The 18,371-nt window shown below is 41.8% G+C and overlaps 2 protein-coding genes across 3 annotated transcripts in view; one reads left to right on the forward strand and one right to left on the reverse strand.

The window, feature by feature from the left end:
* The window catches only part of pamr1b (peptidase domain containing associated with muscle regeneration 1b), a 61,877-nt gene extending 47,621 nt beyond the window's left edge, over positions 1–14,256 (reverse strand). Inside the window, exons 1-2 of one of the 2 annotated variants that reach the window (XM_083973275.1) lie at positions 14,149–14,256; positions 6,334–6,532 (exon numbers count right to left, since the gene is read on the reverse strand). Coding sequence is in view for 1 of the 2 variants with exons in the window: in XM_083973274.1 (XP_083829400.1) it covers positions 1,430–1,454 (25 nt within the window). In the remaining variant the exon portion in view is untranslated. Of the gene's footprint in view, positions 1–1,429; positions 1,528–6,333; positions 6,533–14,148 lie in introns of those variants that run through there. The other variant, XM_083973274.1, reaches the window with a different exon arrangement.
* A 58-nt stretch (positions 14,257–14,314) lies between these two features.
* Positions 14,315–18,371, forward strand: part of trim44 (tripartite motif containing 44) — a 44,361-nt gene continuing 40,304 nt past the window's right edge. Inside the window, exons 1-3 of the mRNA XM_083972953.1 lie at positions 14,315–14,549; positions 15,399–16,075; positions 18,085–18,162. Of these exons, the coding sequence (XP_083829079.1) occupies positions 15,416–16,075; positions 18,085–18,162 (738 nt within the window). The 5' untranslated portion in view covers positions 14,315–14,549; positions 15,399–15,415. The remainder of the gene's footprint in view (positions 14,550–15,398; positions 16,076–18,084; positions 18,163–18,371) is intronic.

Genomic DNA, 18,371 nt, shown 5'->3' on the forward strand with positions numbered 1-18,371 from the left:
TTTTATGTTCCTCCTACTTTGCCTGTCATGGAGAAGTAACAGGGAGCAATAGTAATGTCATTTTCATGGTTCCAGTCCAGACACACACACAAGAACACACACACTGAAATGATTAGTAGATTCTTTTTGGGCTACAGAAAATTAATTGCCACCAATTTTCCTCATTCTCTACATCCCTTCATCAATAAGTGATTATCCAATCACAACTTAAACACAGCAACCCTGAAATGACAGACACAGCCTGCCTGTGGAAGTTTAAATTTTTCCACATGTCAAAGTGGGGTGCAGTAGCTTTGAGTGAGCATTTGAATAGTTTAAGAGGGTACTGGGTGCAAACTACAACTAAACTTTGTCAGAAGAAAGGTTTTTGTAAAAGAGGTAAGCACTTACTCAAACTAAGGCATGAAAGTTTAGCCATGGTGCCTCCGAAGACATGCGAGCGGTGTAGTTTGTTTAAAGCTTAACGTTAGGTTTTCATTTCTGGTGACTGGATTTAGGCTTCAAAAATCAAAAAGGCGGTGTTCATTTGTGAAGTCTATCTGGATAACATGTGGAAGTACTGTATGATACACTTCTGTTGTCTCAGAGATGATACCTGCAAGAAGCTTATGTAAAAAAAAAAAAAAATCCATTGGTCTTGTGCTAAGGGTTTGAATATTGATTCACAAATTAAGAGTAGTAATGATTCACAAATATAAAAATTGTGAGATTTGTGGGAGACAAACTTTTTTTAGCAGTGTTCTGACTGATCTCAAATAAATAAATGAAAGATTAATCAATGACGAACGCAGTGGCCATAACACACTGTACAGTACAGGTGCACAACATGTCGCAGGAGACCTTAAGTGATCCAAGGACACAGACATCTGGTAGACAGATAGAAACAAACCTCTGCTCACTGACACACAAACAAATGGAGGGCAAAGTAGTGACTAGGCTAGGGCCAGGCAGACGCATGACTTTGAGTGTGCAGGGTTAAAGAATGCAAGCTCGCTGTGCAGGAACAACAGAGTCAGGCTTGGCCACGACCCCGGCCATGTTCTGTTTTTATAACCCTCAGTCTTCTCAAAAACATCCCCGCCTCTGCCATCCCTAAATTCTCTGATGTTTCTTTCTGTCTGAAGTAGCCGCTGAACACGCAAGCCCGCATTACACGCTAGGATATTCCCATCTTGTAAAAACAATAGGTGTGTGTGGGCGCTGCCACGTCGTCAGCGGGCTTGTATTCCATGCTTCTTCCATGAATCAAAGGCTGTGTTACCCACACCTCAGATAGTTGACCACCCGAACTAATCCATCTGCCTTGTTGGCTGTCAACATGTTGCCCTTCATAGATATTAGGAAGCCTGAATGATCCCCCCTGTCCTTCTCTTTCTGTGCCCTCCCCTCACCCCTCCCTTTACCCCTCCCAGGTGTTCCCATAACTCACCGGGCCTCAAATCCCACGCAAGCATTCCTGAACTTCAGAGGCACATCGGCAGATGAGAGGCAGGATTTATGGCTTGCTGATGGACAGTGGAGGGGAGGGGGGAGTGGAGCGTGAGAAGGTGATAGGGTCCACTTCAAAGAGGAGGAAGCGTTTGTTGTTGTTCTTTCCTGTGCTCAGTGGGGCACACATATGCACGGCCCTCTTCCCTCTGTGCCTGTGGACGGTTAGATTGCTCCAGTCACTAGTTTGCACACAGTTACACAAAAAGTAATCTGAGCCTTTTTTTTACTTTTTTTTTTTTACATGACTAGATATGGGTGGTGGCGTCTTGAAAGTTTGACTCTCACACGTTGAAAGACACAGAGAGCTATTACAGACATGATTTAGCCTTTCATTTTTCATAATATCAAAGGTGACCCTTTGAAGATTGCCTCCAAGCTTTTCTTATTGTGCCTGGATAAAATATTCCCCCTTGTTCCTAAATGCCACCTCCGTCTGTGCGATTAGAATTTGTTTGTGTGCCTTTGCATATAACTTCATAGGTCACACAAAATAGCATGAGCGTGTGTGCATCTGCGTGGGAGTGTTTGTATTTTGGTGTTATGACCGCACCTATACAACCCACAACCGGCTAGTGTTACACTGCAAGGGGCCCACGGTGTGTGGGGTTGATGGATGTGTGGAGTGGTATTGTTTCTCTGAGCCGGATGTGTAATGAACCTTGCTTTGCTTCTGTAACATTTGGGGTGATTGATTACAAACAAGGGCCATTTAACATGCAGGGGTGCTGCCTCTTAACAATGCAACATAGCTTTACAGATGAGATCACACATAGCGTGAGAGAAGACACCTTGCCTATCTCTACAGTACGCTGCTGATTAAATTAAAGCTGTGCATGCTATCAAGCTTTCCTTCAGCCCACATGAGAGTAATAACCCGAGATCAACATATCACAATTCATATACAATTTTTAGATCTTCACACCGTAGAGCCAAAAGTTCACGACTCACTTTTATGGAAGAGAGGATACACAGAGCTGTATTTGTTGCTGTGGGTTTAAATATACAAACTGTCTCATTTCCTTTTTCTCATCCTGTCTGCCATTCCTTTACTGTCTGAACACTCACAAACTTTTCCCATCATTAACTTCCCCAGCTCTATTTGCTGTTAAAGGGATTTGTGCTATACGACACAGGGTTGTGAGTGGTAGTTATGTATGACCAGCTGCAGGTTCAAATCTGTGTGCTCCCAGTTTGGAAAAAAAAAAAAACAGTGGCAAAGAAATTCCCTGCTGACCCTGTCCACAGCAGCATCTGCACAGGTTTCATCTGGTCTACTTTTCCAAAAATGTGCCAAAGACGATACGTTGGCGATGAATCAGGATCTCACAAAAATGTAAAATAACGCAAACTATCACTTTAAGGTGGTAAGGTGATGTAACTTGTGGCTGTTATTCCCAGTAACCAAGGCAATCCAAAAGGCGCCAGTTCTCCCGCTGCTTAATCAGACCACTGCTTGTTCACTCTCCCCTTTCTCATGGTCTCGCTTGCCAACTAAAACCAGTCGGGCATTACTGAGAAGCAACCTGCATCTTTATCTAATGAAATCTTCTGGAATGTCGGCACTTGCATTTAAGATTTTTTACTTTTTTGACATGGACTTGTGTGAACTTTTATACACACTCGGCATATTTCAAATTAAAACATTAAAAATCACTGAGAAGGAAAGTGATCAGAGTTTTGGACTCAACTGCATAGTGACTGCAGAGAGTATTCAAATTTCTTCTTTTTTTCTACACTTAATTGTGTTGTAGACTAAACTTCAATCTATTACATTTTGTCCATCAATCTCTACTCTATAACTTCTCACAAAGTGAAATATGTTTTTGCATATTAATGAAAAATGAAACCTCTGTGGTACTCCACACTGTGAGCAACAAGAAATCTGTTCTGGACTGCGGTACACCTGTGGCAAACTGAGCTGATTGGACATTGTTTATAGAGGCACATAGCTGTGTGGCCCCATAATTTACACCACATATAAGGCCAAAAACCAAGCCAGGGAACTCTCTGTAGACCTCTGTGGTCTGGTATAGATCAGGGCAAGGGTTTAAAACACTTTCTATAGCTTTCTTTAAGTGTTCCCAGGAGCACAGTGGTAATTGTAAAAGGGACAGCTTGGAACCAGCACGACTATTCCTTGGGTTGGCCAAATACAAAGAGGTCCAGTGACCTGAGAATGGAGTTTACCTTTCAGCGCGACAATGACCTGAAGCCAAGACAACGCTGGAGTGGCTTCAAGTCAACACAAGTGTCTTAATGGTCCTTTGACCCAAGACGAATTTAAGTTGTAACTGCTGCAAAAATGTCTGCTTTAATAAATAAGATAATAGATTTGATGTTCTTATAAACTTGCCTAAAATTTGTCATGGAGTGTCATTAAAAGTTAAATGAAGTCTGTTTAAAATTAAATCTGCTGCACAATAAAGTATGCAAACAGTAAAGGGTTCTGTCTACTCTTTAATGCAACCTTACAGTTCATGTTCCCATTTTGTCTCTGTGTATGCCCCCATAGTTTTCTATCTTTACTCTTTGCAGGGAGCCTCTCTAACCTGCCTGATTTCAGTCACTGCAAAAGAGCTTCTGCAAAAGTCTTATACTAGATGTGTGTGTGAATGTGTGTGCGTGTGTGTGCGTGCGTGTGTGTGCGTATGTGCGTGCGTGCGTAGCGAGTGTTGTGCTGGCCCTGAAGTGACACAGTGAGGGTATAAATAGAGCAGGCCCACAGATCACTGTGCCAGACAGAATGTGGCATCTGCTGTGCTGGGAGTGCAAAGTGTTTGAGAGCCTCTAAACTCCTCTCCATTCCTCTTCCCTCCTCTTTCTCTCATCTTTCTTGCTATTCTGTACTCCTGTCTGTTCATCCCCTCCCTCTCTCTCGCTCTCTCCTTTTACCTTTGTCATCTTTCTCTTTCCCCCTCCTACCAGTCCTTTTCTCTGCCTCCACCTCTGTCTCATTTTTTTACCTCCTGCCCTGCCCCCTTCTCACATACTGCCACACATCTGCTGCCATGTGTTGAGTGCTGTGGAGCAGTCCCATTTTCAATTTAGGGTATAAGATCCTATTTCTAAACACACAGAAGGAACCGGATAGGAGGGTGGAAGGAGGCGGGGAGAGGGGGGGTAGAAATGGCGGAAGTAAGAGAAAAAAAAAGCATATAGTTGGCCCTGCAGTGGTTCACATCAAAGCCTTGATTTTATATATGCTTTACAAATTCTTCCACTGCAATGCTACACATGTTCCATGTAAAAACAATTTAATCCCATGGGATTATGTGATGTACTTGCAAGGCAATCTTGAGCGGGACAGGCACTTCTGTAAGCACAGGAGATAAAAGCAAAGTCATTGTGATTCTCTGCAGGTTATTTCCCACCCAGAGCCGATTATTAATCCTACTGATTTAGTGATTCATTTCCCTGCTCTCAGTAAAGCCATTACAAAGTGACGGTAACCCCTCTGCCCCCGCTAGATCACATGTGGCAATGCACTGTAGCATATCACGCAGAGATGCATATCCAAACAACACGTTTCATTCGTATTCAACACAACACAAAGCCCCCACCCCCCTCCACAGACACACACAATACACAAAAGTGAAATTAAGAATGAGTTCCTTCTAGCGCCATTACTGTATTCATTTATCTACCACTTTTTTTTTTTCATTATTTCCCAGAGGCACGCCACTTAATCTCATAATCTGCTTTTACAGTGACTAGTGTTGTATTCCCGCAAAGACAGGGGACAAACAAGCATACATGGGCGCACACACAAACAGACCCAGTATCAGCAAAATTAATAAGGAGCTTACTCGTCATTAGATTTCCATTTTAAAAACAATGATTCATCCATTCTTCCTATACTCCCAACTCTTTTTTCCCCCGTTCACCCCTATATCCTTTTCCCAAGCTGCTTCCATGCTCAAAGACAGGTAGTCTTCAGTTTATTTGCTGACTCAGTGCTATGTCCCCCCTCTGGCAGTCTTATAATTGTTTTAGGAGGAGATGTTGGACACCGGCAGTGTGGGACTTTCAGGGAGGAAAAAGAGGAGGGGCCAGCATCAGGAAGATGGGGGACTGTCCAACCGTCAGTCAGAGAACAGCAGCAGGTCAACTTTTCATCCCTTTGTTTGCTCGCAGGCAGTGTTCTCGTCTGAGAAGGCGAAATTCAATCTTCATCCTTTCACTCAAGTTTTTTCTCTCCCCTCCACATTACCCTTCTTTGCCCCCCACCACCATCAACCTGCTCTTCCCTCTTCCTCGCTCGCCTTCCCTGTCTCCCTTTCTTCTTCTTTCTCAGCACTCCGTCAGTCACACCAGCAATGCATGCACACAAAAGACTCTACTCCATTTTGTAAGCCTGGGGCATTGCTGTTTGAGTGAACATTGTGTGATTCTTTTTTCGCCTTTAAATCTGTAATTACCACAGCGATTGAGCCAAACGCACTCATGCTCCCTCATCTCATCCCCCCATCCCCCAATTTTCCACTCTAACAGGGAACAGAAATAAGGTTCATTTTCCCACCTTTTGACAGACAGCTGCAGTGTTACCTTGAGAGGAATGCTCGACTCTGATCAGAGGACACAAGTAAAACTTAGAAGGTCCGCTTCAACTTGAAAAGATAATAAGAGGTTTGTGATGTGAGAGGCTTTGCTTTTCGTTGGCAGCTTTCTTTGTGAAATGTGTTTCCAATTTCTTTTCCTAACAAGGAGCATGCGGAAACCCTTCAATCATCATCAGAACACTCCCAAATTGTGAAGGTCTGGTTTGTTTGGCAGCCAGTTTTTTTAAAGTATTCAAAAGTGTCTCTCTCCTTTTTCGCTCCCTATCTCACTAAACACACTCACCTTGGAGCTGTGTCTCTTTCAGGGTTTTGTAAGCGGAGTCCTCCACAATCTACCATGAGCCACAGAGGATGCCATGCGGGGACTCGGAGGCTTGGAAGGCTTTTGGCAACGAGAACTTTCCAGGACGCCGTCAGTGCCAGGAATCCATATGTCAGGGGGCACAGAGGAGCATTGTGACCCAGCGCCCACATTTAGAGGCCTGCAGAGAGGAAGCACAGAGGAAAACAGTGAACGTCATTGTTATAAAGTACCAATGATCTGCTCTGTTTCCTCGGCTATGATCTCATGTAAGTTAGTGGTCCAGCTGTGGCCAAGCATGCATGAAAAAAAGTCTGTTATTCATAGGTTTGTGTGTGAAAGCCAAGTATGAGTATGCTTATATGTGAGGTATATTTGATGTTCATTTCACTTTACGGCCATATATATATTTACCTATCTACGGAAACAGCAAAAAAATTGGATACTATTTCCAAGGAACTGGGGAAGTTTTGATGATCCAAACTCAGACTCAGTGGCATGTACACACTTGTTTGGCACTGATGAAGCACAGATGTAGAGGGAAGACTGAGCACATCAAGACATAACAGTTGTGGACAAACGTCCCATTGTGTTTTCTCTGTCTCAGAAGGGAAGGACAGTGTCAAACTGTATCCAACAGATCTTAAGCAGATTAGGACCGAGTCACTTTATGAGACAGAGAAACTTTTGTTAACCTTAGTCAGAAAAGTCTAGACAAATTGGAAAATGTATTTAGGAACATCCCCATGTGACTTAAGTTAAATCTGCTGTAACATTTAGTTACAAACTACGGAAAATAATAAAGACTTGTCAGCACAAAGGCTTTTACTTCCATGCTGGAGCGCTGCATACTGAATGTGTACAGCTTTGTACCAATAAAGCAACATTTACTGTGGTGTAAGAGGTTTCTGTCCCCATGGCCTCTGTGATGTGCCCTTTGGTATCCACCTAAAATTGGCAATTGGAAATTCAGAGGTGCACCGCATCTTTAGTGTCATGATTTGCAATGTTTTGCATGCTCTGCCTGCTCACACTATGAGCACCTGTGCTCTGTACTATTTCAGTGACAGCTGGTAGAAGCCAGATCACATCATTATACACAGAAAGACCTGGCTAAACATGTAAACTATCAGTGGTTCAGTCCAGAAATGTAAATTTTAGATAAAAAGAGACATTACTTCAGTGTTGCAGGTTTTTTTTGTGCCATCACATATTCATATTTGGACTGCTGTGCTCTACATTCATACTTACAAGACTACATGCAGCTCTGTGCCAGTTTCCAACAGTCCAACACTGTGTTCAAGAATGGTCACACACTGAGATAAAAGATAGATAGATAGATAGATAGATAGATAGATAGATAGATAGATAGATAGATAGATAGATAGATAGATAGATAGATAGATAGATAGATAGATAGATAGATAGATAGATAGATAGATAGATAGATAGATAGATAGATAGATAGATAGATAGATAGATAGATAGATAAAATTAATATTAAATAAGAGCCTATATGCCCATGTGCCCGGTGACATAAAAGAACCACAAATATGACACAAAAACCTACTTCTGGTTTAGGAGCTGCAGTTAATCAGGAATTAATCAGGTGACATCAGAGTTCAGTACTTTGGGAATAGGGTGAACTATGAAACTATGAAAAAAGAGATTTAATGAAATAATCCCAGGCACAATATGCTCTGTCAAAATGGATATTACTAAACAAATACTATATGATGGTAATATGGTTATACAGTATATGGTATAAGTTATTACACTGGTGTAATTTTACTTATACAGTCCTTTATAGAATGACCTAAGAAATACATTATTTAATACCTTTAAAAACAACAATATCTATTTTTCTTTGGATAGTAATGAAAGGCAATTCCTGTTCTACATTAAAAATCTATACTGCTGTTTGGTGTAAAGCGGGACATTTCACTTCTTTTGTCTGGAAACATGTGGTAATGATTTATTGATTCAGTCACAGTGTTGCTTTTGAACATTATACCATACACCATTTCAGTTGTATAAAACAAATATAAATAAACCAGCCATTCGTATAAAAAGAGAGGAGAAAATGGTGCAGCTGTGCCCTGTTGCCTGCCATTTTCTAACCCAAGCTATATGTTCAAAACAAATAATAAAAAAAAATAGCAATCCATCAATACTGCCTGAAATTTTCTCCCATGTGTAAGGAATGAATGAAAGGACTACCGAGGTATGATACATTTCAAATTGCTTGAGGAATACAAGCCTAAGCTTAATTGCGTCCGCACACTGAACTGTGCAGAGAGAATTCAAACTTGTCATATTAGCTGAGCTGGATGTTTGATTCCGAACAACGTTATTACCGTCGCCCCCCTGACACCCTGTTTCTGCAGCTCTGAGCAGAAGTGGACCGTGAGCCCCTCAATGGAAACTGCCGGTTGCACATCACTGCCCGACAACTAGCGGTGTAAGACAGTTACCGTGTTCACAGAGTGTGTGTGTAAGAGGCTGATAAGAGCAGTATTTGGATCAAACAAGGGTAAGAGAGAGAATGTATGCCAAGCCAGCAACGGTGCTTTACTGGTTCATCTGCTTTGTGTGTTTGGCCCCACTTGATGTCTGTCTGTCCATCTGATTTCACACTCCAGTGCCTGAGAAAAGTCACACAGCTTCAAGTTTCAATTTGCTGAGAAATGAAAAGCACTTAAGTGCACATGAAATATATTGTGTTTAAAAAGGCAGTGGGAAAAAAAAGAATGAAAAATATCCACAAAATGTGAGTATCTTACCTGCAAAATAGAAAAATGCATACTGTTGATCTTTTTCTGTGTCAGTTTAGTACAAAATCACCACTGACGTATTTGTGATCAGTTTAGTGAATGTGTCATAATTCATCAGTTTGGTTCAGATAACCTGCAGATTTACTCTAACTGCTCATTTCTAGCAATCCAGTCTAAACTGAACCTGGGTTTACAAAAATAGACGTGAGGCGGCTCTCTCATGGGATTATTGATTAAATGACGTATTGATGGAAGGCTGCAGCCTCGAAGCTAGGTATTGATTCTGTGTTTCTAGGGAATGGAGGACAGAGCCATAAAGAGATTTTGTAACTCTTAATAGCCTTAGAGAGGTTAAGAGAAGATTGTGACTAATGTGGTACCATTATCTATGAAGGGCGATATTGTTTCGAATGTCAGAAATTCGGTAATGAATGCACAAACACGCACACTGACCCCATTTCATTCTTATGAAGGACTTTGACTACATTAACACCGTAACCCCAGACCCACAATCCCACTATAGGAGAAACAAGAACCAGCAAAATTCCTTTAATTCAGGAAAAAAAGGGTGCACAAATTGTAGAAGTGTGAAACCACATAGGCTTTTTAAAATTTTTCAAACCTAAACTGAGACTGACGCACCAATACTGTGGGAAGGGGTATTATTGTCAGTCACCACTCTCTCTCGCTAACATGAGTATTTCTGTTTTCTTGAGGGAGCACTCGTCTCGGAATATGCTTTTCTCCTACTCGATTAGAGAGAGAGCGACAAGAAGAAGACAACGTGGAGAAAGAGAGCTTAGTCTAGATATCCCTTTGGCAGTAGACCGTGACGAGTTGGTACTTTGGGTGATCCATATCACAATGCATTCTGTGCGTATCTATGATACAGGGCCCATTTTTAAAAAAAATATGAAAGTGAGATTCCTATTCCATTTTGAAATGGATGGCCTTGGTTGTACGACAGACATTACAGGTTAAAGTAGGGTTGAAAGACTGACAAAGAAGATGACTTAATGATCAGTAAAAAAAAAAATAAAAAACATCTCTGGAGCAAGAGGACTTTTTGAATTCTTAGTACTAATGTTTGAAAAGAAATAAATTTGGGAGAGGTCAACTTGAAACCTTTAATTGTCTTAAGTAATTTGACACCTCATTGATATCAATGAGAAAAGACAACATATTGGCAGTATAATGCAAGTAAGGCAACGCCACAGCATCATTATCATGAACGGTGTCTTTAAACAAAGGACTGTTACATTACATTTAGCCTAATTAGTTTTTGCTAATGCCTGACAGTCTCAAAACTTGTAGCTACATGTATCTTGACTGGCATAATTGCTTCAAGTAATTAATAATGATAATAACAATATATTTTCCCCTTTCAGATTGAAGGTGATGGTTTTAGATGAGAAAACTTTTTGAATGACAAAGCCCTTCATCTCTGTCCTTCATATTATGTGCTCTCCTTGCACAAACTCAACTTCCTCTCACCTGCATCTAACTCTTTACTGCCGCTGATCAGTCTTGACAGCTGTCCTTCCCCTGACTTGCCCTACACACACACACACACACACACACACACACACACACAATATTAAGCATGTGCAGCACCAACAGCCCATCTCACAAAGCAGCATCACTAATTCCATTGGTAACTGCAAGTCCAGATGTGTCTCTCTTTACTTCTATCCAGATCAGGTTGGTGGTATTTAAAGTTTTATTCAGCAAAGTTTATCCCTCCAGTCCTACTTCATGGGATGGGCTTCAGGAATCCACAAATAACCACACAAAACAACATATTGATTGTTTTGTGTTGCACGGCTGTGAAAAGCTGACAAGTGAGCGAGTGGTGGAAAAGTCAAGATCATCCCGAGAATGATCCAGAGGGCAAATTAGGAACTGGGAGACAGGATAAAATATCAACAGATAAGTGGGGAGAGATGCTCACTCCTCCAAGCACTGTCCCTCTGACAGACTGGTGCTGTTGCACTGAAGGACATTTTATCTTGAGACCAACAACTGACCTCATGCCAATAAAACAATGTTAAATCTGAGGCATTAGGTAAGTGTTTTCCGTCTACTGTGCTCGTCTGCCAAAGCTCCCCCCTTAACTCTTGGCGGGCATTTCTGAGAGCTTGATGTTCTTTATGTTGCCAGCTTCCATGCAAAGGCTTCTCTGAGCCGCAGAAACACAATTTGGGTAAACAAATTTAGCTCCTATTGCCTGTCACATTTTGTTTCCCTACAATCCCTGGGCAGAGAAAGAATAATTCCTATCAGTAGCCACATATTGGATTTATATTGAGTGCTTATTCTAATGAATTGCAAGTCAATGAGCCTGTTAATTGTTTTCAGTTTTATGTCGAGTGCAAGATGCTGCTGTCTCTTGCTGTTCAGCAGAGCTGAATGCAGTGAAAGACTTTAAAAGTCAGGTGACCATTTAACTTTGCCCTGGTTATGAAAAGTGGTAGCAATATTTGAGTGTGATCCTTCTGCGATGTGTGAGGTGAAACCGTTTGTGCTCACTCTCATCTACAACTCCAACCAAAATTAAACATCTGTTACTATTAAACGCCCTCTGGAAACACAGTTTTAGTTTGAATCATTACATCAGCATGACATAAGCGAGGCTCATGCCAAGGCAAATTTGATTTTGCCAATGTATTCACAGTTTTTTCCTCTCTGTTTATAGTCCTATGGTACATATCTTCTGGTGGCAATCTTTACATAAGACTAAACCACTTTAAAACAGCTCAAAAATATTTGGCAACACAGCATCAACATCCATATCAAGTGGATGCCGGGGGCTTATTTGGAATATTTTTTTTTCCTGATTATTTATGGCATGCCATTGAAATCGGAGTAACAGTCAACCACTATTTGCCAAATACTGCTTGTGTGAAGCCCAGCTCAATAGCCTCTTTAGATCTCTCTACAGAGAACAGCTTGTTTTTCCTCATCTCCCTGTCTCTCTCCCTCTCCAGACCTCTCATCCGCTCATCCTGCTCCATTGTCTCTCAGTGCTTGTTTATGGAGGTTAAGGATGTGAACAGAAGGGGAATGCAGTCAGTATAATTAGAAACTCCCCATTAACACCAGTGCTAAAATCCGCAATTTGCTTGCTCTTCCTGTATTCATAATAAACACATCTTCCTATGATCTGGTAGTTGTCACTCAATCCGTTGTAATTTCATATAAACTGATGGTCAATAAAATAATCTGCTTTTATATCTGCTTCCCTATTTTGCTTGTATTTTCAAGTTACCGTATCCTCCACAACAACATGCAAGTTTCATCTCATTCTCAGGCATCACATATTGCTTTTATGGGTTATGGCGCTACAATGTCTGCATGGATAATTATGTTTGGATCACTGAGTGAAGTCACAGTTTTCAAACAGAGAAGAAATTTGGACGTTTGAATATTTTGTACTTTCGGGAGAAGTTTCAAATCTCTGTTGCAGGGGCAAATTGTTAGTCACATCAGGTCTCTGACTACTGACCACGCTTCTTTTGTAATGTTTACAGGGAACCTTAAAAGCTATTTCCACTGGCAGAGACAATGTTTGTTCAATCTTCAAAGATAAAAAAGATATACTGAAATAATTACCAAAATAAAACAGCAGAAAGTAAACTGACCAACAACAAACCAGAGGCAAGGCCAGCGAATACACAAACTCCTAATGGCCTTTTTCCAACAACCTGATTTTCTTTTTTTTTTTTTTTATTAATCAATTTGTAATTATTATTTTTCCTTTGTTGCACCTTTATGGGCCATTAACCGTTGCTCTATTTTGAATTAATCGAATAAACAAAGAGAAGAGGAGAAAACAACCAGAGCGGCCCTGTGTTTCCAGCAAAGGTCGATCTGCATAGTGATGAAAGGTGGATTCATTTGATTTCATTTATCATAATAGAACCAAATGGAACACTTAAAGACAGGGAGCTTACACTTTGTACACTGAATGAAATATTGGAAAATACAGTAAAATAATAAGCCCTTGTAAAATGTCTACAGTGTTCAGACGACCACAGCTTTATTATTCCAGTGAAAGTGGTTATTTTATGGGTGATTCTCTGAATTGGGTTGTCTGATTTTTGGAGAAAAAAAAAGAAGAAAGAAAACATGTAACAATGACAGTCCCCTAACAGTGTGTTTTGTTGCATGTTGTTACAGGGTTGAAGGTTGTTAGTTTTTTCCTAAACAAAACTATCATGGAGTTGAAAGGTTGAGCTCAGCTTGACAATGTCAATCTCACAATAAATATAAGAAAAGTTGTTGTTGTTATGGGTTTGAACAAAACTGGGGGACATGATAATGATTTTTGTGTTGTTTTGGTTAAACCATAAAAAAAGGTTAATTGCAATTCGTTATTTGTTTTAAATTCAATGAAAAAGTGATTATGGTCAACAGGGACACATGCCTTCTCCTTAGCAACCCATAAAATTAAATTCTAATGTTTTTTGTGTTTTATAATCCAAAGACACGTCATTTGATGACTTTAAAATGCAAAAAGAAAAAAGAAAAAAAAGAAAAACTCTATCCATTCTTATTTCTTGTTCTTCATTAGGAAGGTTCAAATTATACCTTTGGTAGCTAAAGGCTTTCCCCCATCAAGTTTCTGTGAATAATCTCTCCTTGGCTCTTTATAACAGGATTAAAGCACTCTTAACAGTGGGTTAATTTACCTCAAAGGAAACTGCTCTTCAACAGGTTTTGAGAGGGCATTATTCGTTTGAATTGCATCCTAACCCTTTTTAATGGTAAGATATTAAGCTAACGTTAGCTAAAATGCTACACCATTAGCTAAACATTCGCACCGTTTATTCCTCTGAATTGTTGAACCAATGCCATTATACATTTGCTTAGTTTGAGGTAAGTTACGTACATACATAGCGTCACATCAACGTACGTACCACTTAAACAACTCCTGTATAAATGAGCAGCGCTAGCTTAAAACATGCTGAACTACCCTAGCTTTCACAAGTCGTGTGTGTCTTTGTGTTTATGCGTCTAGTACCTGTCTCCGGTTTGGAGTTTCACAGTCTCTGTTGTGCTTGTTAAACGAGTTTTATCTCTCTCCAGCCTCTGTGTGTCTCTGTCGATCTCATACACACACACACACACACGCACAGTCGCACACACACACAGGACCCGACAAGCAGGAAGTAGAAAAAAGGCAGAGAGCAGCTGATGAAAACAAGGAAGTAAACGCAGTTGGATTGGAGCTGAAGCCTCTCTTGTGCTGTAAAGTCAAAGTTGATCAGTCGACAGCCCCATAATAGAAATCAAGGCAAAAAGCGGCTGTGCTAAGGAAAGCTAGCCGTCAAGCTAATTCCTCCACTGACTCTGCATTATCTCGAAACAAGCCCCCAGATCCAGAGAAAGCAGAGAGGGAGAGGGAGAGGAAGACACAGACGAGTAAGTACACACTGACTGCAGTGAGTTGCAAACTGTTCAGCCCCATAGGAAGAGGGAGAAAATGCCTGTGTGTGTTTGTGTGAAGGTGAGAAGCAGAGACGGGAGAGAGAAAGAGCAGAGAGAGGGTGGTGAAAATGGGGAAGAGGGGGAGTTTTCTCTGCATTACAGCACTTTTTGTGGTGGTTGTTTATGTCAGCAGTGGGAGAAGTACACAAACAGAAGCTCAGGAGAGGAAGGCTCCGAGGTGAAAGAGAAAGTGAAGAGAAAAAAGAGACTTCTTTATGTGTCTGTGTGTGTGTGTGTGTGTGCACCACGATCTCCTGTTATTCCCTCGTTCTCAGTCCTGCAGAGTGGACTGAATGGAGGAGGTGGAGAGAGGAAAAAGACTAAGACAGAACAAAACTTGAAAAGGTCAGGGCCTGACGACACAGAGGGAGAGGTGAGAGGAGGAGAGCGTGAGTGTTTGGTCACGCTGAGGGTGCAGGCGTACACACTCAGCGCCTTCTCTTTGTGAGTCAGTAAACACAGCCAGTGTGTTTGCACACAAAGACAGTTCAGTGACTGCAGATGGGGTCTGCGTGTTTGTTGCCCTTGCAGAATGATGCATTTATTTGTCTGTGTGTGTATTGCATGTGTGATAATGTTCCCCCGAATGTTGTTTCCTGTGGACTTTGGCTCCCTCCATATATCATCTGTTGTGGGAATACTATATCAGATGGGATTAGTCCTGAGGATCTTGGACTTTCCCCCCGTGCAAATATGAGAGCGGTTCACCAAAGGTCACAGCTATTAATACTTTGTCCTCAGCTCTGTGTGTCTCCTATAACTTACTTTCTCTCTGATCCCAAGAATTATTATCCGCCGCCATGGACCACAAAGGGGAACCGCAGGAAGGAGCCATGGGGGCGAAACAGGAGGAGCTGCCACAGATGGACGGTTCATGTGATGAGTGCGAGCCTGACGAGGCCCAACCAGCCACACAAGTGTGCCACGCCTGCAGCTTTGCCTTCTGCCCTGTGCACGCTGAGAGACATGCCAGCAGGACACATCATCCGCTAATGCCTTATAACCATGAGGGAACACAAGCTAATGGGCCTGGCACCAGCAGAGACTCCAGAGTTGGAAGCGGAGCCGAGGATGAGGCCGACGATGCCGAGAGGGCAGCTGGAATGGGCGCAAATCAGGAGATGGCACCGCTTGGAGTGGCAGTGGCTGATGGAGATGAGGATGCTGATGCTGCTGAGCTGAGGGAGGGAGCCCAGAACGGTCTGCCGCTGGCAGCTGTGCCGGGTGATGGAGCTGAGGGTGCAGAGGCAGGGCAGGAGGCCATGGCTGCTGGAGAGGCTGGAGAGGCTGGAAAGAGGGACACTGTGACGGTGGAGAGACTGCGCTGCAAGGAGCACGGGCAGGAAGGCTCCCTCTACTGTAAACCAGATGAGAAGATAATCTGCGTGGTGTGTGCCGTGCAGGGCGAGCACAAGGATCATGAGATCATTACTCTACACGAAGCCTATGTGTGGCAGAAGGTGAGTCACACCATCAGAACATGACAGGTTTATATATAGTAGACTAATGCTCTTTGATTTACTGTATGCCCTCTCTGATATTCTATATATCACCGTGGCATGCTCGACAACATCTGCAGCACTGTAGTGTATAACATAATGCATTCAGAGCGTCACCTCTTTGGTTTGTATTTCAAATTCAGCAGAAAGTAGTATGCTAATAGCTGTAGGCCCTGTGTTCTTTAAGTCAACTCACCAAGGCTCTTAAAAGCTTGGTGTAATAATTTAAACATAACAATGTCTCATGATCACCCACATGACATCATTAATAAATCGATTCAATTATGGAGCCACATAAATAATTCCTATGAAAACTGTGAAAGGGAAATTAAAGATAATGAATAACTCCTAAATGTCCGTTTGGCTCTGCACCAATTACGGCTGCGCCCTTCCCTTCATTTCCTTGATGGCTCTCTGCTGCAGGTGTCTGTAATGGGTCCTGTGAGTCACCAGTCATTCAGCGCAGCACTGCAGTTGGTCCAGCAAACTGGGTTAATGTTGTGCCGGATTTGGAGAATCATCACTAAGGGCTCAGTTCTGCAGAGCAGAGCATTTGTGATGATTATAATACCGTTTTGAGTCAGATACCATCAGCTCACTGAACACCTCCGGACTGCTTTATTGCACAGAGGGCCAATTAACAGGGCCACGATATTATCAGAAACCAGGACTTAGCGTAGTTTTGGATTAAATATTTTGAGCAGTCAAGGGGGTTTTGTTTGTTAACATTAAAATCAACTGTAACAGAAAATGTCAGAGAAAGCCTCATTTGAATGCTGGCACATTTAGCTACTGTAGTAACAACCCTAATGGTTCTCTGACTGTACATGTGTGTTAGTGGACAACGAAAGTAGAGCAGCACACTACACTGGTTTACTCTTACATCATGGCCGCATATGGATTGACGGGAAACAAAAGGGGTCACACACCCACACAAACGGACACACCCAGCCGGAGGCCACATTATTTACTCTAAACCTACTTTAGCTTTTATCCTGCTTCCTGTGCCAGCGTATTCATGTGAAAGAAATCCTTTATCACTGGGAGCAGTCAGTGATATGATTTCCCAACAAAGTTCACCGCATTGAGCATTAATGATGTCAAATTTAACCCTATGATTGATTGATGACCCGTCAGAAATGTACTGTGCCTTTCTTGTGTCTTATAAAAGTGTGATCCCCAAAACGTTTTTTTTTACCAATGTGCCGAGCCTGTCTTTGTGTAGAGCAGTGGTCGCCAGCCCATTGATCTTGGAGACTGTCCCTGTCGCTCTCGAAAATACCACAGAAATAAGCGCAGCAACACATTATGCCCGATTGATGTTCGGCTTGCTCTTTCAATCCAGATTTTTTTTTTTTTCAGTGTACCGGACAGGTGCTGCATTAAAGTAACAAATTAGATAAGAAAAGCTGCACAGAGGAACACACAGAGTCGATCATGCTGCACAGAGAGTGGTTGTTTCACTGAGGGTTTGAGGGTTAATTTTTGTGATGCACTGAAGGTTATGATGTGAAAATATTAACAAGACAGGGATGGCCTTACAGTTCTTGGTGACATCAAATTGAAAGCTAGACCGAAGTGTTACAGTTAGGCTTGATAAAATGCCTCAAATACATCTGAACCGTTGTTTACTCTCAACGCTTCAATAGGTTAGATCTAGCCTGTCACCAAGGCTGAGGTCAGGTCTTAAAAAGGTTGGTGACCACTGGTGTAGAGCCATAAACTAAGCATTCATTATGACAACGTCTCTGTTATAACAAAGAATATAGAACATCTCTGATTATAAGCATTACTTGCTATTAATTATAAAGTATATATAATATCTATATAAAATCATTAACAGCAAGTAACTAACAAACTGTGAGTGTACCTTTGTGCCACTAAAAAAAAACAGGAGTAATCTGACTTGATGCCCTATGTAATGGAACACTCAGTTGTGTTTATTGGTTGTTTGTCTGCTCCACCTGTAGAGCAGGCAGGGTTACGACCTTCTGGGCTGTACACAGCAGATGGCTGAGAAGATCAAGACCAAGTGGACCAACCCTGAGGTGAGTCAAACTCCTGCATTTAGAACAGAGAGGGGAGTGGAAATACCTACACAAGCAAGACAGTGACTCCCACAAGAGTTGCACTCAACTGTTCTCATTTAGTAATGAGCTCCCACTAACTCTTATCAAATGAAATGAGATTTCCACTGCAGCAACAAAAGATGAGCTGACCTCATTGCGAGGAGTGACAGTGTAGCATATTGCATTGC

The sequence above is a fragment of the Trachurus trachurus genome (assembly GCF_905171665.1).
Source record: "Trachurus trachurus genome assembly, chromosome: 6".
Lineage (NCBI taxonomy): Eukaryota > Metazoa > Chordata > Actinopteri > Carangiformes > Carangidae > Trachurus > Trachurus trachurus.